Here is a 23,510-nt window from a genome sequence, read left to right as displayed (position 1 = left end):
GGCAGGGCTGAAGGCAACGGGAGACATCCTGGTCTGGATGAAATCCGTAACACGGGTTTAATGAGCAATTCCTGCCCTTGTGCTGTTGCTGTACGCTTAATCCCGTATGAGAGCGGGGGTTAAATACCTGCATGCACACAACGGCTTGTGTGGATATAAACATACCCGCTAAGAAAGAAATAATACTGCTCTTAATCCAAAATTGTTATAAATTTATTATGCATATAAAACCTGTGCTGGCCAGGACTCACAAAGCAGCACTGTAAAAAATACCCCCTCCTGGCACTACAAATCCCAGAGACTAGAAGACTTATTTTTGCAAAGGACCCTCACAACTGGGAATAAATCCCAAAATTTAACAACTTGTTTATTTCTTTTTTTTTTTTTTTTTTTGGTAAAAGTAAGTTTGCCATGTTAACAAAAGCAGAATAGTTTTATTTAGTGTTCATCTCACACCTTCGACAGCTGCAGCTGTCAGGCACAGAAATACAGTATTAAAATAAACTGAACAGAGTTGCTCATTGAAAAAAAATCACACTATGCAAACCTGTGGATTGTAACATCAACAGTATAAAATGTAACAAAATTGGAATTTTTAATTTTTTTAAGCTTTTAAAGATAATAGTCCAGGCTATAAAACTATATAAGCATTGAATAAGAAATGTTAAAGTCAACAAGTCTACAACAGATACATCTTGTAAAAACTCAATAAATTATATATATATTTATAATATCTAGTAACATTTGAAATCATGCACAGTTTTGTACATTTTCTTTTTTCAGTACAGGAAAACTCAATGCTTCGAGTACTTGGAATGTACACAATTAGCAGACATTTGTAAGAAAATACCAAAAAATTCTTTTTTATTCCAACAAAACAAAACAAAAAATCTATAGAAATCTACCTTCTCAAACTTCCATTGAAGTAACCTCAAACTATAAATTATTTATTTTAGGATAAGGATTTTGTGGCTCTAAAAAGAAAAAAAAAAGTCTTAAAATGAGATGCTGTCATCCTGTTATTCTGAAACATTGATATGTAATATGCACCAGAGAAAAATGGAAAGAAAGAATTCAGGATGAAATTTGCCTTTCCTCTTCGTGGTAATAGATAAAGTCTTCCGGACAAAAAAAAAACCCAACCCCAAAACCAACAACCCACCCACAAAAAACCCCCCAGCCCAAATCTCCCCCCTTGTCAGCTTGATCCACTCTAAAATTCCCCAGTTCATTCCTGTGCTTTTAAACAGCTGTCTGACATCGAGGAACAAAACAGCACAGCATTTTGAACACAGAAAATCAGGCATCACTGGCATTTTCCAATGTGTTAGATGCAAAAGAAAGACGCAGTCGTTGCACCTCTCCTGCAAACAGTGTCACTCTTCTTCCTATTTTGCTCACATGGCATTTCTGAAGCCCAAAATACAACGGTACTGGCAAAGGGGAAAAAAAAATTACCCCACATCATCCAAAGTCAACATTTTGCTTTGCTGCATACTTGTTATTAAATTGACCACAAAGAATACCTTCATTTGAAAATAGAAAAATAAACACCCACGCCCCCTTAATGCACAGTGGTTAAACTGATGGAAGAATTCTTGGCCCTGTTTTTCTGAAATATGTAAAAATCATCTCTCTGCTGCTATTTGTTTGGTTTAACCACTGGTGATGTATTGAAAAATAAACTTACCTTTGCTCACTGCAATCCAGGATAAACTAATAATTTTTAATGAATACATATATATATATATATTTATAACATTAAATGTAATTTGTTAAAGGACTGTACATCTATACATTCTTTCAATATTTCCCATAAACACAAAAGAAAAACTTGATTAATATATTTTTTCTCCATTTTTAATAAGTTAAAAAAACACCCTTAAGCTCGGTGAAATTTAAAGTTTACAGTAACGCTACGCTATTTAAACCAATGAACAGATATGTTAATGTCTATAAATAACTTTACAAATATACATGTTAAGGTACAATTTTTAAAACAAAACTGTGAAGATATAAAACAAACAAACAAAAAAATCTTTTCTTTTGCCCAGATCAGTATATCCTAGATTGCAATGCTCGTATTTTGAGACTCTCTCAGTACTGCTTTAGGTTGCATTAGTATTATACATTCTTTTTTTTTTTAATATATTTATTTATATATATACAGGATATATTTATAGATATATACACAGATTCTCTGGAATAAACCTTTTTGATATAAGTTAAAGGCTCTTGCCTACAGGTACCCGTAACTTCTTTCTCCGAGTCACTGCACGTTGATGGAGCCAAACCGCTGGCGTCGAGGGGTGGATAGAGGAGCTCCTCCCCTCCCACTCACCCTTGGCAAGCAAAAAATATGCAAACCCCAAAAAGCAAGATTTTTTTTTTGTTTTCTCCCAAACGGCTGTTCCCAAAGGCCGGGATGTGGCTTGAGATGCTGTGTGGGCACGCAGGAGCCAGGTCCCCCGCCGCCCTCGGGTGGGTGATGCTCTTTTCCCTGGGGGTCCCCCACGGCCACCGCTGGGTCTCTGCCTGTCCCTGGGGTCTGCTCCCACCTCGGCACGGCCCCATCGCTCCCAGCCCAGTGCAAGGGCCGGTGGCTGCCGAGCCCGGCCAAAGCACCGCCATTTCAGATGACTTGACTGTCTCTTTTTCTCATTTTTTTTTCTCCTTTCTCCATGACGATTTGCATTTTACGTAATTTTTATTTTTCTTCTTCCAAAAAGGATTCCTTCTATGTAGCTGGGTAGTATGATCATGAAGTTATAAAAATGACGACAACAAAAATATAGATATTTTTATAAATATATGAATCCCTGCAGGCAACGTGGCTTTTCAGCTCCACCAAAAAGGTTCATGTACAGATTGCATAAGCAAAGAATTTCTACATTCTTTACACTTTTTTTTTGTTTGTGTTTTTTTTTTAAAAAAAGGAAGATTTTTTTTTTTCTCTTCTTCGTATTGCAGGCACAGAACGGCTACTCTGGCACTCGAAATGCAAGCGCGGAGGCTGGGAGGTCAGCACCCCCCAGGTTCAACATTCTGCTTAGTAAAAAAAAACAACAAACAAACAAAAAAATGAAAAATAAACCAAAAAAAAAATCATATATGATAGATCATCTTGGCAAGAGATTAGTTCCTTCAGGCCAAACAGTGCTTCTTGACTTTTTATACAGCAAACTGGAAAAATAACCAACCAAAAAAAACAACCAAAAAAAAAAAAAAAAGTTAAAATTTCTTTTTTTTTCTTTTTACCCTGAACAGCTCGACAACACAAATCTCCAGGCACCACCACGCAGTTCCACTGGAAGATCCTTCACTACGGTTTCGTCCTTGGTGCCCCACATCCGCGCCTCCATGGGCATGCTGCCCGCCCGTCCGTCCGTCCGTCCGTCCGGGGGGGTGGTCCTCACGTCCGGATGACGCCATTGCAGGGCGGGTGCTTGGGCAGGCAGGGCTCGTCAGGCAGCAGGTCATGTGCAAAGACCGAGTCGTCCCCCGAGGAGCAGGTGCTGTGGGTGTCCTGGCCGGCCGGCGAGTACTGCTCGAAGGGCACCGAGAGGTCCAGGTACTCCTGCCAGGGCGACAGACCCATCAACGTTGGGTGCCACCCGCCGGGGACCGAGTCACCCCTCCCCGCGCCCACCACCCCGCCACGCTCACGTCGGTGGACGTCACGGTGAGGACCCTGTCCAGGTCTTCCACCAGCTGCTTGAAGGTCGGCCGCTGCGAGGGGACGGCGTGCCAGCACTCCCGCATGATCATGTACCTGCGTGAGGGGAGAGGGGACCGTCACCCGTGGTGGGGGGCTAAGCGGCGCCCACCCACCTGCCCACCCACCCCCAAATCGCCTGAGAGAACAGCTCTGGCCAACGCAACATCAGCCATGGTGGCCTTGGTGCGTGGCCAGCTGCGGGGGGCAGGAGGAGGAGGGTTTTGTAGAGCCACGCTCCTCGTTACCGATCATCTCATGCGTTACTGATCATCTCACGTGTGTCTGAGCCCTCAAAGCAGGGGGAGGCCCTGTCCTAAAGGTGACACACTAGAGCTACACCCCCCAACTGCCGCCCACCAAACGAGGGCAGGCACGTTGCGTCGCTCGGCAGTCAGGAGCTGAGCCGACACGAGTTGGGGTGGGTGAGCCTACCTGGAGATGGCCACACAATCTCACAGCGGGGATGCCCCAAGAGCCCAACCCACGGCCTGGGGTGGTATTCGGCCGCAGAAGGAAGGGGGAGCGGGGTGAGGAGGTCACCCCCCGCCACACACTCACAGATCGTGGGTGCAGTTTGCGGGTTTGTCCATCCGATGGCCTTCCTTCAAGAGTTTGAAGAGTTCCTCAACGGGAATTCCCGGGTATGGAGACCCTCCCAAAGTGAAGATCTCCCATAGTAGCACTCCAAAAGACCAGCTGGAAACCAAAGAAAGATCTTTAAAATTCAATGAGGTTTTTTTCCAAGCCCCCCCCATATCCCCTCCCCACCCCGCTCGGCTTTATTTCTGTGCAGCCATGCATAGCTAACAAAGTCATCAATAGCATGACTAATTGCCTAGGCCATTTTTACTAGTTACTTGGAGATCTCTGCTGATCCAACTCAATAGCAAAGAAATCCCAGGCACCAAGTCTGAAATTGAAATGAGCATTTAATCAGATAGGTGACAGCCCATCTATCACCCCCAGCTCTTTGTTAGGTCTTCCACCAGCTCCACTGAATGGAACAAATCAAATTATTCATGCACAGCTTCACTGAATTGCAGGCTTGGAACCACAGGCCACTAATTGTGCAAGCTGATACCAAAACTTGCTTGTTACAACACTCATTTCACTGGCCAAGCTGGGAGAAAAATACCCCAACAAAAATCAGCAGAGCACTAATGTTACACGCTCCAGTCCCACAGCTGTGCTCTGGTTAAAAGTCCTCTTTTTCAAAAATATCTTTTGCCTTCTTCATTTTCTTTTTAAAAACAGGGATTATCTGTCTCTGTTTTGCTTTCATGCACGCTCGCCCTCCCGTTCTCTAGCTTTGATTTATCTGTCATGCCTGCTGCAGCATTACCTAAGCATGGAAACTATGATTTAAGATCAATAAAAGCCAAAGTATGTGAAAAATACAGAAATAGAAAAGATTAATTTGTCCAATTGCAAGCGGCAAGCCTTGGGGAGCAGGCAGGCTGGCTGCTGAATTACTGTAAAAATGCCATTATCAACCAAATATTGAAATAAAAAAGCCGGTGTGCATGCTGGGCTACTTCAGCCCTTGCAAAGTTCAGACGGGATACAGATTTACCACGTAATGCGGGCTCTGCTCTTTGCTTACCATGCAGAGGCACCAAAACTGACAAGACAGGATAAAGAAAAATAAAGGCAAATAAATGAAGTGGCAAAATTAATCCGTGAATATATTTGTTGAATAGTCTCTGATCAGCTACTAATGGTGGACGGAATATTTCAAGCTCATCCCATATACTCAACTGAAGCGTAACTGTCTGGGGCAAAGCGTGGAGGAAGCTGAGAGTAATTTTTTTTTTGCGTGGAGTTTTTTTTGCACAAAGTTGTTTCACTGCAGCATGAATCACCTCATCTATAAATTGGACAAGAAATACCTGCCTGCCTTCCAATAACTTCTCAGCAGCTCACTAGAGATCCTCGGATGAAAGCAACTAGATAACCGTAAAATAAAACCGCGTGTGCAAAGCTTCAGCTTGGAATCGATTCCTTTGCTTTTGCATCCCCAGGCACCCCAGCAATGAATGAACCCTGCACGTGCTTAGCAGTACGTTTGTCTTTAAGATATTATAGGTGTTGATTTCCCTGTCATTTTATTTTGTTAAAAAGTGTGGGTATGCTTACACATCGCTCTGGTGAGTATAGACCCGGTCAAACAACGCTTCTGGAGCCATCCATTTCACAGGCAGCCGACCCTGTAATTAGGAAGACAATGGGAACATCCCATCAGCATATTCCCCCAGCCACAACGGCACCATCTGAATCTTCTTTTCTAATCCAGTTTGAAACATTTTCATTAACAACCGCATCTGCCTTCCCGGTCACTGGGCAAAGCAGTAGTGGCCACATATAAACAGATTAGAGCATTTGATCCCTGGATCTTTGCTGACAATCTTTGCAGTAAATGCTCTCTGTCGAGGACTGTACTTCAATGCCAAGGCAGGTTTAACGTATCAGAGCATCTAAATCTTTGCATGGGAACAGTATCCATTGCTCATAAATGCAGCGAGCTCTGCAGCAGAGCATGGGACAACTCTTTCCGTCTCTTTGGTTGGAAGAAGCAGGTTGACTTCAAGTCCAAACCTGGCTCAGGCTGAACTTGAAGGGCAAGTTCCAAGAGTGAAGGCAGCAAGGGCCAAATCCTGTAAGAAACAAATCCTTATCCTGCTGGAGGCTAAAGGAGGAGGCCTCATCCCAGGTTTCCAGGGGAACATCCTACATCAGGGTCATAAACACGGGCTGTCACATATGAGAAATATGAGATTAGAAAGACTAGATTAGTCGTAATTCTTTTGGGCTTTGCTTGGCCCCTGGAGGGAGTGAGAAAGGACTGTTTCGTCTTTGAGGCATAATTTGGCTATGGGAGGGCTTTGTCCTCTTCTGACCCACTGCCTCACTGGGGGAGACAACTAGAGATGGGACATAGGCAGGATGCATAAATGGGATTATGCTCTCAGCTGTCCAACACAGCTCAAACAGGGAAAATCCATATGATTTACAATTAAAATTCCCAAGAATTTTTATTAATTTATGATTAGGAAATCCTGGCAATTAAGAGAGATTTCTGACATGATATTGGAAAGGCTCAGTATGGGCATGGTAGGCTTTGTAGGACTGCTTGGACATTTAGACCCCTTGCTCTTTCAAGACCGTCAGGTTCTGTAATACCCTCAACCTCTTCCACTGCCATCTCCACACGATGTTGTAGTTGTGGCTTTTGCTCTCCTGCTGCAGAGCACTGGGACGTGCTTTGTTCTCTGCAGTGTGGTGGCGATGGGGAGGATGTCCCATGGACTGCTCAGAGCTCAGCATCTGCTGCAGGGCTTTGAATCATGATACAAGTTGTGTCTCTAGCCCTTCTTTCCTAAATTAATCTCTACAGAAAATATAAATGGCTCCAGGACTCAGCCGTTGGCTGGGACCCTCTTCTTACCCTTGGCAGTAGAGTCAAGGAGCTCAGTTGTAAAAAAGAGAGAAAGGCATGAAAGCCAGGTAGCTCCAGGAATACACATAGTGACATTCCTCTGTGAAGGGCTCTGGTGGGACCAGAGGTTGGCTCCTTGGGAACTTTATGAACCATAGTGGAGCAGACTGGAAAGGGCTCCATTCCCCTTTGGTAAAACCCTGGGTTTCTCTTAGTCTAAAGCCTTCTGGCCAGAGCTGAGACCTCACGACGGCTGCTAGCAGCAGCAGTATCTGTGAGGAAGAAAACAGATGGTGGGTGGACTCCTGGGACCAACCTAACTACAGTCCTTCACTAGGTGAGGCCACCAGCAGATTTCTTCCTCCTAAGCCCTTCTAGAAAGGGAGATATGGCACAACAGCCACTTGCTGTAGGGATGGCCGAATTCCCTGCCAGAAGGAGAACTGCATGTGCTTGGCCGCTCTGTACTTACATTGGTGGTTTTCTTGTAATAGTCGATGTTGTGAACGTCTCTAGCGAGGCCAAAATCAGCTATTTTCATCACATTGTCTTCAGTGACTAACACATTCCTGGCTGCCAAGTCACGATGAATGCACTGTGAAAGGTGAGCAAGTCAATAAATAAGGGCTTGTTAGTCGCTCGTGCCTGGAACCAACAGCACCGTGTAGTTTATGAGCTGCCGTTTCATTGACTCCCAAGCTCATAAAGCTGTGGGCGCTGCTTAACTCCTCGCTTTCTGTGTCACTGCTCCATCATGCATGCTCAGTGGGAGCCACCTCTTAGCAACACCTAATCGGACACAGCCACACAGCTTTTCTCTCCAAAGGGGATGCACAGATGAGAAAGCCAACCCTTCTCTTCTGCGGGTGCTTACTGGGATGTGAAACTGTCTTTCTGCCCTGCTTTTTCCAGGAAGAGGAGTGCAGGTTGATGTTTGAAGGAAAAAAACCCTCAGATTAAGACATACCCAAATACATCCAAAATACATAGACTCCTACACTGGTTTGGGTTGGAAGGGACCTTTAAAGGTCACCTAGTCCAACCCCCAACATCATAGCTGTTAGCTGAGAAAGAAGCTAAATTAGCCTGCACTGTGCAGAAAGGGAGTTCAAAGCCACCACGAACCATCCACCCTGAACCGCAGTCACAGGATGAACACATCTGACATCTGAAGCTGAACTGGCTCTTGCCGTAGTGCTCCCTGCCTGCAAAAAGAGGTCACGCCGGCTGGTGCACAGCTTCGTGAACCCGAAGCCTGATTCTCCACTTGCTGATGTCAGGGTAAATCAGGACTAATCCCAGGGTATGATGGAAGTGGAAGCAGCAGCCGGCGCAGTGCCAGCAAAGTGCTCCCCCAGGGAGCATCCTGGGCACAGCCATGCGTCGAGCCAAATCCGCTGTCAGCTCCACTCCCACCGAGCCTACGCGTGCTGGTGACAGCCGCAAGCATGGAGCTACACCCAGGATCCCAGGTTCCTCGTGAGTGCTCTGCATCTTTAGTGATCTCAGAAGGGAGATGGGGGGACAGGGGTGAACACGGCTCCCGACTGCTGCCTAACGTAACGTCTCCCACAGTGGAAGCTCACAACTCGGTGTGATGCTCACGACCTGACCGCTGCTGCCCAAGCCTCAGGACTGCCCGTCTGAAAGACAGTTATGGACAGGCACCGAGGTCCGGGTTGCTTGTGCTTTTCTATGCATTTGGGGGATGCTAACGGGCCTGCAGTGAGGGCTGGGCAGCTGCATGGTTCATGGATGCAGCCAGCATATGGGAACTTCTGCATACGGATGAAGCCTCCAGCAAAAAACCCAAGGTACTTCATAGGGAAAAATCTGATCTCTAAAGAGAGAAGCCTGCCATGCTTTGCCTGAGATTGTCCTACACACACAGCACTGCATGCCTTTGACCACTTGGGTCTGACCGACGCTTCTACCAAATGAGGTTTCTCAACTCACTTTCTGAGATGCCAAGTACTCCATGCCTCGGGCCACCTGGTAGGCACAGGAAACCAGGTCTTTAAATGTCAACTGCTCCTCGGGCAGCTTGCAGGTGTCGAAGGAATAGTCCATGCCAGGTGGGCGACGTGCCCTGAGGTATTCCCGCAAGTTCCCCTTTGACGCATATTCCACCAACACGTAGAGCGGTCCTGCAAGCAAGAGCGCATCAGCATCCAGCAGAGGAACAGCTGACCACTGAAATCTCATCTGGGACATTTTGGGCAGCCAGTGAATAATTGCACAGAAGGGACTGTCAAACCTGAGGCTCCCATGGCCCTGGGAGCACCGGGCTGCTTTGCTACGTACCATCCTGCGTGCAGGCACCAAGGAGGTTAATAATGTTTTTATGCTTCCCAATCATTTTCATCATTTCCATCTCAGAGACCAGGTCAGAAAGGTCCTTGTCTGTGGCATCATCTGGAGAAAGCAAGAGAGGAAAGCAAAAAAATGTCAGGAAGAAAATAAGTGTTTTTGGAAGCAGTTAATACAACTGCTGCGTAGCCATGTAGGGCTTTGATGGGGAAACAGTACTCAAAATATGGCAGTATTTGTTTTTATTCTACTCTAGGAAGAATCAGAATGAAAACCTACTACAACAAAAAGATAAAAAAACAAATGGAGATAAATGTTCATACAGAAATCAATAAAGCCTTTCCTCTTCTGTTTCATCCTGGTAAGTATTAAAGAAAAAAGTCAGTTTTGGTACCTGGGATCATTTTGCTTTTCTTATTTGTTTCCCTCCCTCATCTCCAGGGGCAAAACATTAAGGATGGTGGAAGGTCAGAGCTGGGAGACAGGCTACAGGAAGGAATGGTTTTTTTGCGTGGAAAGCTGCAGTTTTTCTACAGAAGTAGAAAAATGGGGGGAAACCTCCCCAGATGAATGTTTTAGTTTGGAAAGATGGAAATGTTCCTGCTTCCAAAACCAACTTCAGAATGGACTGAAGGAAATGTAAATTAAACAAATCCTTTTCTGATACGAAATTTTTTTTTCTTTTTAAAGATGTCACCCCATGTAACCTCAGCCCCAGGCTGCTCACTGCTGGAGCACCTGCCCTGTTTGCTCCTGCTGAACTTCTCAGGGTGAGTTTGTCTGTGTGTTGTCTGTGGTTACCATGCACGGGGGAAGTATGGGAACAGAGACTCACCTGGAGACGCCCAGTGACTTCCCCATTTTTGGCCTCCATTTAACCTCTCAGGAGTTTGGGATCAAGTTTCTTCAATAAAGAAACTCCTCAAGAAGGGGTTTGTCAACTGAATTTCTGCAAACTCCACCTGAGCTTGTTGCATAAGCTTTTGCTAGAACAGGCAGCGCTGGTTATGGAAGGAGTAAGGAAGGAGTGGGCTGATTCACAGAGCTGGCTAGAAGGGAAGGGGGTTCCCCTTCTTCTCAGGGATGTTATCACCCCTTGGCAGAGAACTGGGTTAATTCTCAGTCCCTCTTCCTCATGGGATTTGCACTTTTACTTGCTCTCCAAGGAGACAGCCCTCACCCGCAGGCTGTGTGGGTGAAGGGGAAGAAAGGCTGTTCTTGCTTTCTTCTATTGTGTCTGTTTGTATAAAAGACTTAAAAGACAGGGAACGAGAGGAAACCCCAGTGCAATATGCTGTTCTGCCCTTCGTGGGCTCCCCATACCTTTTAGCATCTTGACAGCAACCGTGATGGCCTTGTTTGGCTTGTCCTTATCGATCCCAATTGCTTCTGCCATCACCACTTGGCCAAAACACCCCTCGCCGAGCGGCTTCCCCAAGGTCAGGCTGGAGAGAGGGACAAGCAGGCACATTAGTGGGTACCGGCGTGGTGACACTACCAGCAGGCACAGGGACCCCGACCCGTGGGTTGACTGACCGAGAGCGTGCCAATTCCCACTTGGGATCGGGAGGCAGTTCCAGCTCAGAGACGTTGGCCAGCATCGGCCCGTCGCTGGAGGAGAGACGCGTGATCCGGACCAGGGGCGTGTTGGAATTCATGGAAGAGTTGGACTCCAACGACACCTGCTTGGGTAGAGCAAATGAAGTGTTATTGCCAACTGTATTCCTAGGGAAGGCAGTGCCTGAGATGGATCATTGAGGGGGTTTGAGCTATCTTTGCCCACTGGCAGCTTTCTGGTAATTTCTAAATGGGAAATCCTCACCCCCACCCTCTGCTTCTCCCTCCATCCTTGCAGAAATGCACTGATCTAGGCACCTGCGGTCAGGTTTTTAGCTGGTGGAAAGGAGGGACAGGTCAGCCAGTGCCCTCCAGCAGGCAGGAGGTATATTCTGTTCATTTTTTCTGCCTGCATCTCCATAGCACATACTAGCTATGGAGTGACTTCTGTTCTGGCACTGTAAATGCCCACCATGAGCTTGCAGCCAAAGCCGTGAAATCCGTATCCATCACTACGTGGTTTTAAACGGTGCCTTTTGCTCCTGCCCCTCTGCAATGACACGTGGCAAAGCATCTCTAACTGCAAGGAGAAAGAGGACCCTCTCCCACCTCAATGAAAATTGGGTCAAGTCACCAGTGACCTCTGCAAAAGCAGGACCGAGCACAACTGAACGTGCTCTTGCTCCCCAAATCCCCGCTCCACCAGGGAGCCTGGACTAAACTGTTCCAAGATGTGCTTTTTGTGGCATCCACGGCTGCACTGCCAGCCCCTCTTGGACAAGGGCGACAGAAACACGGCTGCTTGGGAGCTGCTCATGAACCAGAGTCAGCTGCCACCAGCTACTGCTCCACTGGAACAGAAACAAATGAATAAAAGGGGTTAAACTCATAGACTGCAGCCAGCTATGTCCCTCTTGGGCAATGTTTTTCTGGGAGAGCTTCTCACCCAGAGAGAAAATTTCAAGGAGGGGAGAAAAAAAAAGAGGGATGACCATAGGGGGGAATAGGAATCTTGTATCTACTTTCTGTTACCTGTCTCTTAAGTGGAAATTTGGAGACTTTCTGCACAGTGGGGGTGTTCATGGCCTTTTTGTTTGGCATTTTCATCCTGCAGATAATCACAATGACCAGCACCAGGATGAAGAGAACAAAGCCAGTGCCGTAACTGAGAATGCCAGCGTACACTGAGCCCGAATCATCCATCTCCATGAGCTCCTCCGCTGCGGGGTGACAAGAGACGGCAGTGAGGACGGGGCGGGCAGCTGCCCGCACGCAACTACACACATGCAGCACGAAGAATTTGGGGAGGACTTGCTCATCTACGCCAATTTGCTGAGTCACTTCAGTGAGGGAACTCTCCTAGGCCAGTGGTTTTCCACCTGTGGCTGTTGCTAAAACATTAGTTTGGTTTGCCTGTTTTGGGGTCATTTTACTGCCCTTTGATGCAATCCCGGGGTTTCTAAGAGCCTTCAGCCCACAGGCTGAAAACCACTGCTCTAGGCTGAAGGCATCTTCACGTGTCTGTGCTGTCCCTCTGACCCAAACCTTGCTTTCCCTGCACATCCACACCACATAGCTGGATGCCTTGGATGTGTGGGTTTGCTGCACTTTGCCCATTTGGCTTCTCCAGCAAAGATTTCCACTGGACCAGTGCCTGCCCTGAGGGACCAAGGGGCTCAAAGGGCACCCAGGGTTAAGGCATCACACAGGGAAAAAGCCTCATGAGAGCAATCTGCACAACTTTTTCATAAAAACTTAGTTCTGCTGGGAAGAGGCTGGAAGGCCCGTCCCAGAGAGGTGGCTGAGCCGGGAGGGTGATGGCATGAGCCCATCAGCAGTGGCTACGTGCTAGCAAGACATTTTTGGGACCAGCAAAGCTCAGCTGTGTTTTTCCCCTTGTTCCTTTCAGGACAGGCACATAGACCAGAGGAAGGAGCCACTGTGGGACTGGTTTTCTGTCCCCCAAAGGCGTGCTGGCATCAGAGGAACAGTCAGCAGTGGGAAACTTTATAATGAAGTCATGCCAGCGCGGTTAGCTGGCTAACGGCTCGTGTACATCACTGCTGCCCCAAAGCAGCGGGAGCCTTCCCCTGGCAGCAGCAGGCTCCGTGTCAGGTCTTCGGTGGCTGGGTCCAGGGGGACATGGGGAAAGGGCTGTCGGTGACGTCGGGGGCTGCACCAGCCTCTGTGCCAGCTGGGCAGGGTCTGATCCTGCCAAGCGGCAATCTCCTCCTGCGACAAAGGGTTACCAGATCTCCCAGGATCAGGCACTACGGTCGGTGCCGCAGCTCTGCTGCCTTGGCTCACACCGTCTCGCCCTCCGCTCCACGTCTCTCCTCCCGTAGCGTGGCCAGGGTTTTACAAGGAGAGGTTCCCCAGGCAGGCTGTATCCTGCACCCTCTCTGCGGGTAGCACTTCGGGGCCTGCTGCTGCACGGACGGCTGCCCTTCACTGCGTCTGACTTCAATATAAAGTTCCGCTTCAGGTTTTTTGGTGGGTTTTCTCCTGCTTATTCTTTGCTTAAATAAGAGGCGAGAGACATTGTAAAACCAGCGTAACAGCCGGATGAGACAGTATCAGAAGATTCTCAAAATAACAGAGACATTAGTCTTCTAACCAAAGGGAACAATTTCTCATCCAGTGGATGGCAGAAGCAGAAACAGGATCAGATCAGCTATTATAGAGCTGGCAAATAAACAGAGAAAAGACCAGCAGATCCTACCAGCAGCAGGGTCGGGCACGGAGGAGACCTTGAGCCCCAGTAAAAGCAATTACATCCGAATCATCCGCACAGATAAAGTCAAGATTAGAAATGCCAAAGTTTCTGGTTCCTAAACACATCTCGGGATGGATGTGTTGTGAGATGGACCCCAATGTGGTCTATGATGGGGTGAGCCAAAGTGGGGTGTACAGGATTTTGGGTGCCCTTTCAGTAAGGGTCTGCTGAACATACTCCAGGTCTGTTCCAGCACTCTCTGCAAGGCACAGCACCCATGAGATTCAACATGAATATTGCTGGTGCTTTTGTGGACCATGCTCAAGCCTGCCCCATAGCCGCAGGCAGATTCTGCAGGTGAAGGGACAGCACAGCCTCATTCCCCTCTTTTGGAGAGCAGGCTCCTCTGTTGCATATTCTGCGCTGGCTTCATTGTCAGTGAGAGCTTTGCACGGGAAAGGACCACAAAATGGAGGTCGCTCTGGCCTCGGGTTTCAAGCCCACTGCAGCTTTCATCGATCCCAGCTGGAGCAGGCAGCATGCCATGCCCCTGGGAGCCAGGACTCCTGGGCTCTCTCTACAGATGACTCTCCTCGACCTTCTGTTTGAGATTGCTATCTTGGCCTGTTCATCCGTGAAGTGGAAATAATGCTACAGGCAGGGAAGGGTGTAGTCACACCAACCACTTATGCATCCAATTTTAGGTTAAGATACGAGGTTAGACAGGAAGGTTCCTTCATAAGATGATCCACAGTCCGTGTCCAATTTAGGTGCCCTGGACCATCTGATGGGGAGTTTTCCTTCTCCCACTGGCAGTGTAAGAAGACAAAGGTCCTAACTTGGCACTTAACAGTCTCCTAACAAAGAGGCTGTGAACACCTCCCTGTTAACTAGGTCAAAAAAGATACTGGGCATTTTACATTACTACTGCAATAATAATTTAAATCTTGAGATGCAATGCAAAAAGTGTCAGCTGTGAGTATGCAACAGGGGTCTGCAGCGAATTCCAGAGGAGACCCCTCCCTGGATAACACCCCCTCTTCCAAGCAAGGGTCGGTCTGCAGGAACTTGGCATTTCTAAAGCAAAACGTCAAGGCACCCTGGAGAGGGAAAGAGAGGCCAGCACAGAAGGAAATACCTGGTAGCACCGTCAGCCAAGCAGAGTGATGTGAGAACCCAATAGAATTCCCTGCGAGACAAGTATATTCCCCAGCATCCTCAAAAGTAACATTTCGCAAGTACAGAATCTCTAGCTCCTTATCCGTTGTGTTAACACCTGCCGTCTACGGGAAAAAAAACACACACATATAGAAAGAGGGAAAACAGAGAATAAGCCACATTCCCAGCAAGTGTGAGGACACCACAGGCAAATTTCAAAAGCAATTAAGGTGGGTTGTTTGGGTTTTTTTTCCAATGGCCCATCTTCCACATTTATTTATTCATTCCCCTCTGCAACCTGTAGTCAAAAGCAAAAAAGTTCCCTTCACCAGGTTCTTACTCTGTCCCACTAAGGAAGCATGCAAGCAAAAGCATCCAAATGAAAAATTGCCCCCACAATATGACTGACTGTGGGTTAGTAGGGTGAGTACAGGGGTGGGGAAAGAAAGATGGTAAAAGGGGAGAGGAAGGACAGAAAGAAAGGAGAAAGGAGGGGAGATGTAGTGGGGTAAGACTCAAGTGCTGATCAGAGGAACATACAAACATTTTGGTTCATTAGGTCATCGAAAAATATAGAATTTTAGGATTTTTTAGAATTTTTTCAGACTGGGCATCTCAAAGCCATGTATTGATTACACAGCCCTTGATACTGTAGTATAACTGGCCGATAACAAGAAGGTACCTGTAAGGAACTTTCCTGCAGCGGCACTGAGCAACACAGCAGCCAAACCCTCCAGGCTGGAGTCAAACCCCAGAGCCCACGAGATTGCTGCTCTCTCTATTTAACGTGTCTGCTCGTATGAGCCAATGTTGATATTTATTTCTCCATTACTTCTCCGAGGGACAGAACTGATTATATCAGTTTTACGGGTGAAAATCTTGAAACAGCTTGGTTTTCCAGAGCTTTGAACGTCACAGGTCATTAACATGCAATTCTGTTATCAGCACTCAATTGTAAGGAAGGGAAAGGAATAAAAGCATGAAGAGTTGATAGCAAAATTTGACAGTCATTTTATTGTGGGAATTTTTCCATGGCAATTGCTGTATAGGCGTTACATTCTTGTAAAAAAAAAAAAAATTAGCAAGAAAATAAGATAAAGCCATTCAGCGTCAGTTGACAGGGTATAATACAAAATGAATAGTAATTTTAATCACTAGCTTCTTAAAAATGTTATAGCTCATTCTTGCAGTTGCCAGGGCCTTGGGACAGAGTCTGTGGTTTACCTGGTTTTGGTTTGCGAATGTGGAGCCAAAATGGTTTTTCGGCTATGCCTACGAAATTGTTGGCTCTACACAGATATTCTCCTTCATCTTGTTCTGTCACATTGAACAGATTTAGGTTAGCATCGGCTTCAGCGTTTTTACTGATCCAAGACTGCAGGAATAGACAGAAACCTGAACTTCAGTAAACCAAACAATACCTCCATCACACCTACATTAGCTAGGATTGACTGTTCACGGCTATTTTCTTTTTGGCTGTGGCAACATCCCCGGCTCACCCTGCGGTGAGAGACCTAACCCAGGACCTGGGTGAAGAAGAGAAGTCGCGTTTGGCCCCCAAACCACATGCAAGTGAACTCCCTTCCCTTCACTAGCGGCACACATGCGATTCTTTTTTTAAAACAGACCAATTTCCCACTTCTCCATCTGACAGCAGTCAAAGGCCCTACGGTTTCTTAACAACTCTGCAGACAGGAGCACCAGAGAAAGGGCTTAAGCAGATATTTGTGTTTGCAACCCGGCTCAGCAAATACTGTTTCAATTATCAGATTCCAAAATAGAATTTGGAAACAAAATATAAGCAGTGGCGGTCTGAAACTCGCTGCTGACTTTGCCTTTCAGAAATTAGCTGTAATTTTTTCCACTGCTTATAGGAGCCTCTTCTTTACTAAATAAAGTGGTGCATATAAATCAAACAAACTTCAGACTCTTAAGCAATCTCTTATATCTCTTCTTCCATGCTGCCACAGCAGCACATCAGCTTTTTCCCTAAACAGTTGTTTTTATTTTGGTTGAAAATGCACAACTGTTTTGGGTGGCCTCAGAAGTAGCCTAGGGAAAGTCTAGAAAAAATATCAGCTTCGGTTCTGGAAATGAAAATAAAACAATTGCTCCTCTCGTTTTTTGTCTTAGGCTCTCCAGCCCAGTCTCAGTGCCTTCAATTTCAAGGCCTGATCCTGTCAATATGACTTGCAGCCCATTAAAATCAACAGGACTGCCGGATCTGATAGGTTATTAGGAACTGAACCCAGAGGTGGCATCAGAGAGGAGCCCCTCTGTCCATGTCTGATGACAAACACCACCGGTTTTGACCTGATCTCATCTCTACGGCTTACGTGCTGGCAAATTTGTCTGTCCCGACTAGTGGGGAAACATGCCTGCCTGCTGTTGCTGCCTTGTTTATAATTAAACCGGGCATGTTTCAATGCAGAACATACAATTTAGGCTTTAACAAAGCTTGGGCAGAGTGTTGCTACCCCCCTCTCCGCTCCGTAACTGGAATGCATTTAGTGCTCTTCTGCAAAGAAAAAGGGGTTTCCTTTGATCACAAATTAGCCCAGGCTTTGAGGAACTGATGCAGGTGATGGCTTGGTTTTGTCAAGCTGTTTAAAAAATGGGTTGAAAGTATGGCATTCAATTTATCCATCTGGACATTCCCCCCACCCATTTAGATGTGAGGGGGGAATTCCATGTGCTGAGCACCTCTCTGTCCCCCTCGCTCCGATGGAGACCGGGATACTCCCCCATATATAAACTGCCCCATAGCAGCTCCTATGCTCCACAAAAATCTCCTGAAAGCAGGAGGGAAGGGCAGGCTGATAAAAAAGCCTTATCTCCCTGCAGGCACCACAGCACTGGGCAGGAGAGCGCCTTTTCTAAAGCAGCTGTGGGCAGGGAAGGGCTGTTAACAGCACCCTGCTCCAGCAGCACGGCCAGGATGGTGGGTCAAAGCAACAGCACTGCGTGGAACGAGTCCCTAAAGCCAACGGAGTGGCCCCAAGATGACAGTGAGATCATTTTATCAGATCTTTATTTTTAAAAAATAAGCAAACACACGTTAAAAAAAAAATATATCCCTGCAAAGCTGGGCCTGACACAGCTCCACGGAGCCCCATACTGGCGCACAAAAGATGCATCCCAAAATGGAAATGCTCCGTGCCCCAGCGCTGATGCCGGCATTAATACAATTCAAAGCATTCCTGATTAACCAGAAGTAGTAAATAGACGTGTGCTGGTCCTATTCAGCAAAAAAATAAAACCAAACAAAACTTGTGCTTTCAAACGCCTGCCTGTGCTCCCCTTCGAGGAATGCGGAGCCTTTGCCGTCCACAGAAGAGAAGGTATTTGGCAATTCTAATTACCTAGCCACCCCGGTGCCGCTTCAACTTAATTTTAAAACACTATTTATACGGACTATTTATATGTTCTTTGCCACAGCAAAATGGGAGCTTGTGCTTGTGACACAAGGCACTGTTCGCAGCGGCTCTGCAAACTTCCAAAAGGTAGCACTTTATCCCACGGGGACCACACACGGAGCACGGAGACTATACTAGATGGCATGTGACACAGCCAGCTATTCAGAGTTTGGTACTGGGCTGTGAAACCAGGGGGAAATTCAAATATGCATAATTCAAACACATTTGGACAGAGAGCGAGAAAATAAAAAGTTTTATCAACTCGCAAGAAGCGCGTGTTGCCAATCCTGAAGAACTGTCTCCAACCATTTCTTCCAACCAATCTGTTATTTCAATCTGTGTAATTATTTCCAGGGTCTCTGGCTTTTATTATCATGTATCTGGCTGAGTTACAGTTTTGTTGATGCTGTCTGGTAAGTGTTTTTTTTTAAAAAACTTCATACAAGGAGAAGTAGGATGTGTGCAGCAGGATGGGCACAGGGAATGTCCATGTACAGGACAACTTCAGCGTGAAACTGCAGGGACAAAATCTACTTTCAGCTATAACTGCAGAGCCAGAAAAACTCCATTTGGCCCTATATATTCTAATAAACATCAGCACAGGATGCCTTTATTATTAAAAAAATTAAAAAAAAGATATTTTAAAAGCCCAATTTACTTTTCACTCTCTATTCTCTACTTTTTATATTTACATAGGTTGAGGGGAAACCAGACCTGCTGGCTTTGTTCTGGCTGTAATCTGGAAGTTCCCTTTCAAGAAAGCATTTTAGCAAAGTAAAGTTTTACTTAGTGAGTTTTTGTTCAATAAAAAAAAAGGCTTTCCTGAGCATGGATAATAGCAATGTTCACAAATGTTAGTGGCTGGAACAAGACTATCTTTGCTCTCAGGTGCTGGTAGTTCAGCATTATTTAGTATGTGCACGCTGCAGTATGTTTACTTGGGAAAGGAAAGAATGTGTTTTAGTTGGGAGCCTTTTATTTTAATAAGCCCCAAAAATACTGCTATTGAAGCTGTAAAAAAAGGTTGTTTTTACAATTTAGGTCAAATGCAATCTGACAGCTTTTCTTTTATTATGCTGCATTTCTCACAGTTGCCTCAGCTCTTACAATTACTTTGCTTATTCATGCCACTACAGTAGTTGTGTTATCTCTGGCAAACAGAAGAGTCCACAACATCGACTTTTAGGACATTTTTGCTGTACCCCCTCCAAAAAGCAGAGTATTCCACTGCACAGGCTTGAAAGAAAGAACAATCCCAACAGCTGTCCTTGGCTTATTCTCATGATTTTTTTTCTTACAGACACAAAACAACTACAGAAAATGAGACCTCGAGCTCCCAAAAATCTGATTTAAATAATGATTACCCTTCCAGGAACTGTGGCATTGAACATATTCTGTGGCGAGTTTCTGGTTCACATTGAACTGCTAGTCTAGGGCTTATTTTTAAACATGTAAATGAAGTTAATGGCTTCCATTGATGGCAAACACCTTTACTCAGTGCTGATCTCTCTTGCCGTGTCTATGGCAGTGGGTTTCTTTGAGGAGCATCCCCACAATACAGCTGCCACCTCTGTGACCCTGAGACCAAGGCAGAGGAAGGACTGCCCCAAGGGTAAGAAGAAGGAGCGTGTACCAACCTTCAACACCGTGACATAGGGTGTCCCATCGGGCCCATATTTGCTGCCGTTGACTTCCACGTGTTTTAGCCACTGGATGTGAGGCTGGGCATCGCTGTAGACCTTGCAGTGAAACTCCACGTTGCTCCCTACCACCACAGTCTGGTTGGCAGGGAGCCCTGCTTGCAGGATAGGTCGGTGGGGTGACCTTTCTGAAAAACAGAAGAGAGGGAAATCCTAATTTACTTGTCCTTCTTCCAGCAAGGATTGTCCTCTGAACCCTTCATCTCCTGGCTTTTCAGCAGAAAGGGTGCAGACTGGGATTGTCCCCTCTACGTGTCCTGGCCACCGTTCTACCCAGTGCTTCTCAAGCCAAACAGGCAAGAACCACCTGGGAATAGAGGAAGCATCTCAGCCCTGCCATTCCTTCTCTGGCCCCTCTGCAGACCAGCTAAGTGATTTATTGATCACAGATCTGAGGCTGAATTGTTAGCCAAAAGGAAGCTTGTTGTTGGTTTTAGAAGACACATGATCCAGCACTTTGGGAAAGAAACCAAGCTTCTGCTTCCCATATCCCATCACATGCCTGTTCAGCATCACCACAGATCAGCTGTTGAGGGAAAACAGTGAAATCTCACCTAATACATCAAGCTGGTACGTGTGCCTAATGTTGCCATATTTGTTCTCCACAACACAGGTGTAATTTCCTCGATCTGACGGCACAACACTCTCCATCACCAAGCTCCACTGCTGGTGTCGCAACTAGAGGAAGAAATCAAACCGTCAAGCTCTTGGTCAAGTACCATCATCACCAGACTATTCAAATCAGCAATGAGCGAGCTTCTACACGCTTGGCCAGCATAATGGACCCCAAAGCAGGCCTGAACATCACAAGGACCCATTTCAAGGGTCATTAAAGGCTTAATGTGAAAAGGAATTAAGACCAATGCAGGAACAGTGCAACACAATTTAACACACTGAGATTGCAATGGGGACTTGGATGCTTCCACAATAATAACAATAATGAAACCAGCTGACAGGTGAGTGTGGCACCTCTCATTAGAATAACGACTTCAGAAGGCATCAGCTAAGATAACTCCAAACCACTGGTCCCCTCTGCCAGACCACTCTGGTCCAGAGACTCTGTCAGCTCAAAATATTGTACTCTTATCTGCAGACCTTTACCAACTGCTACATATAACCCCTAAGATGACTATAAACAATAAAAATTGTATTTCTCACGCCATCTATAACATACATTAAAGATGTGTGCTATGGAGGCAACAGGTCATGGCATCTGTCTGAACAGAAATGGGTGTCTACAACAGAGTTAGTCCCCTAAATTCCCTGTAAAAAACAGGAGAAAATATGCCTAGCCTAAAGTCTGGTGCCTAGGATGCTTGGTCAGCCCCTCTCTTTTGGCACCAAGTTTTATACTAGTTGGTTTTCTGGATGTGGCTCATGTCCAGAGTTGTTGGCTGTTCAGTAGCAAAAGGCAAAGCACAACCCGTGTCTCCACCCTGACCTGTTGCCCCGTGATCCCAGCTAAAACGTTTGTTTCTAATGAGTATAAAGGAAATAACGGATATGGAAAGCAAATCTTGAATTAATACAGAAAGCAACTGACGGTAACAAAGATGACTTCAGGATGCATATTGTATGAAAGCTCTCCAAATCTCTGGGTATTAATTTGATGCCTTCTGCCGCTCAGAGCAGAACATTTAACTTTATTAAACATTTTGAACGTGACTCCAAGGACACAGAAGCAGGAGATTACAATAACGCTGCGCTACAGAATGTCAAGGGCTGATGGAAAAAACAAGGGTGTAATTGCTCCTGGAGGTTTCTTGCTGCAGCAGGTGAACTCAAATATGAAGTCATTTAACCTCTTTTGCTACACATAAATTGCATCCACATGCTTTCCTTTAAAGGGCCAAGTTACAATTAAAGCCAGAATTTTGCAAAGAGAAGATTTAAAGTCATAGGGCTAGACAGCTTAGTTACAAGATAAGCAAGCAAAAGTCAAAGCTTTGTAGATCTCTGCATCCCCGAGAACAGCACTGCTGAGCACCCTGCTTTTCAGAGACCACTGAAATTCCTTTCATTGCGGGCTATAGGTAATGGAAGGCTGTGACTAAAGAGTCTGTACAGAAATCTTGGTCGTCGCAGATGTCTGGTCAGGTCTGACTACACCCTCTGCCCACCCAGGACAGCACAGATGGAGCTCAAGGCGGAACCAATATCACACCTTTTGTAAAGCAACATCCTACTTGGTGCATCTCTGTAAGATCGCGGCAACTACACTGTAAGAGGAGCTCTGAGAACAGAGAGCCTGGACCCTGAGTTCGCAGCTGAACATACCAGACCGTCAAGGAAGTTTCAATGCAAATTTGTGGCTGCTCAGTGGCTCGTTTCCATGCTGGCTTGTCTCATAGTTGTGTCTAAAGACTTCTTTTAATCCACTTTTCAGCATTGCAAAGCATTTGCGTCTGGAAGCCCTCAGAGCTACTCCAAGGAAATGGGGCTCCAGTTACATGGACTCCCTAGTTTGACCTGTATTATAAAATCAGGTCCAAATTAGGTGTTTTACTTAGGATGCACTTTCAAAGACACTTTTATGACACTTTCAAAGAACTTCTCTTCATCAGGTTTGTGTCGGGGACTTTGGACTCTGAACAGAGAGGATAACCTGGGGGCACAAATTCATGTGGCAGAACTTGTCTGGAAACTCTTCTAGAAGAAACACGATTATTTTTTTTTAGGTTGAGACTGGCATCTAGATACAATAAAAAGGGACATTCTCAAGTTAGGATAGTCGCTGCACTCCATAAAACACTAGAAACACGAAGTGACTTAGTGCAGGCATTAATCAAGTGGGTGAGATCCTGGAAAGCCCTCCTGTTTATTTGGTGTTGTCATTCTTGGCTCTTTGTGAAACAAACATTTGCAGACACACTTGGAACCTCAGCCCGTGTTTGCCAGACTGGTATGCAAGTCAGTGCAATGGTCTGGGGAAGGGATAATCCTCTATCTCCCCTCCCCTCAATCTTCCCTTCTAGGGTCATTTAACACACACAGGCTTACGATATTAGAGATTCCAACAAGGATTTAACCATTAATGCTCTTTGGGAAATTTCATATGATAAGTCATATGAATTTCTTTTCTTTTCCTTCAGTTAAGGATGAACTGTAACAAAACGAGGTTAGCCTGCGCTTCCTCTTTTCAACACTTGCCCTTCTCTCATGCAGGCTTTACATCGGGCAATCACACGGGATCTAAACACCATTTACAAACGGCAGGAGTGGAAGAGTGGTCAGCTTTCATCTGCTGACCACAGACCTTTCACTATCAACATCTAAACTCTTCCACACACTGAAAACAAATGAGAACATTCCCAGCTCAAGGATTTCTGGGTTAAGACCAGATCTCGAGGTGAAGTAAGCCAACCAAACTCTGCCAGATCTGGATCTTGCCCATTCTTTTCAAGCTGCTTAATCCTGTTATGAAGTTAAGTTGTAACAGGGAATTTAAATCTTAAATACATGAGATACTGAGTAGGTTTTCAATCTCTTTTTCTGGTTC

The 23,510-nt window shown here is 45.9% G+C and overlaps 1 protein-coding gene across 2 annotated transcripts in view; it reads right to left on the bottom strand.

Annotated features, from left to right (window-relative positions):
* Positions 1 to 219: 219 nt before the first annotated feature.
* The window catches only part of FGFR3 (fibroblast growth factor receptor 3), a 58,529-nt gene continuing 35,238 nt past the window's right edge, over positions 220 to 23,510 (bottom strand). The window contains exons 6-18 of one of the 2 annotated variants that reach the window (XM_075058662.1): positions 20,566 to 20,689; positions 19,949 to 20,139; positions 14,876 to 15,020; positions 12,054 to 12,241; positions 11,001 to 11,149; positions 10,788 to 10,909; positions 9,459 to 9,569; positions 9,111 to 9,301; positions 7,627 to 7,749; positions 5,855 to 5,925; positions 4,277 to 4,414; positions 3,667 to 3,772; positions 220 to 3,577 (exon numbers count right to left, since the gene is read on the bottom strand). In XM_075058662.1, the coding sequence (XP_074914763.1) occupies positions 3,413 to 3,577; positions 3,667 to 3,772; positions 4,277 to 4,414; positions 5,855 to 5,925; positions 7,627 to 7,749; positions 9,111 to 9,301; positions 9,459 to 9,569; positions 10,788 to 10,909; positions 11,001 to 11,149; positions 12,054 to 12,241; positions 14,876 to 15,020; positions 19,949 to 20,139; positions 20,566 to 20,689 (1,824 nt within the window). In that variant the 3' untranslated portion in view covers positions 220 to 3,412. The remainder of the gene's footprint in view (positions 3,578 to 3,666; positions 3,773 to 4,276; positions 4,415 to 5,854; positions 5,926 to 7,626; positions 7,750 to 9,110; positions 9,302 to 9,458; positions 9,570 to 10,787; positions 10,910 to 11,000; positions 11,150 to 12,053; positions 12,242 to 14,875; positions 15,021 to 19,948; positions 20,140 to 20,565; positions 20,690 to 23,510) is intronic. The other variant, XM_075058751.1, reaches the window with a different exon arrangement.

This window comes from Buteo buteo, chromosome 1 (genome assembly GCF_964188355.1).
Source record: "Buteo buteo chromosome 1, bButBut1.hap1.1, whole genome shotgun sequence".
NCBI lineage: Eukaryota > Metazoa > Chordata > Aves > Accipitriformes > Accipitridae > Buteo > Buteo buteo.
This window is presented reverse-complemented; position numbering and strand designations above follow the sequence as displayed.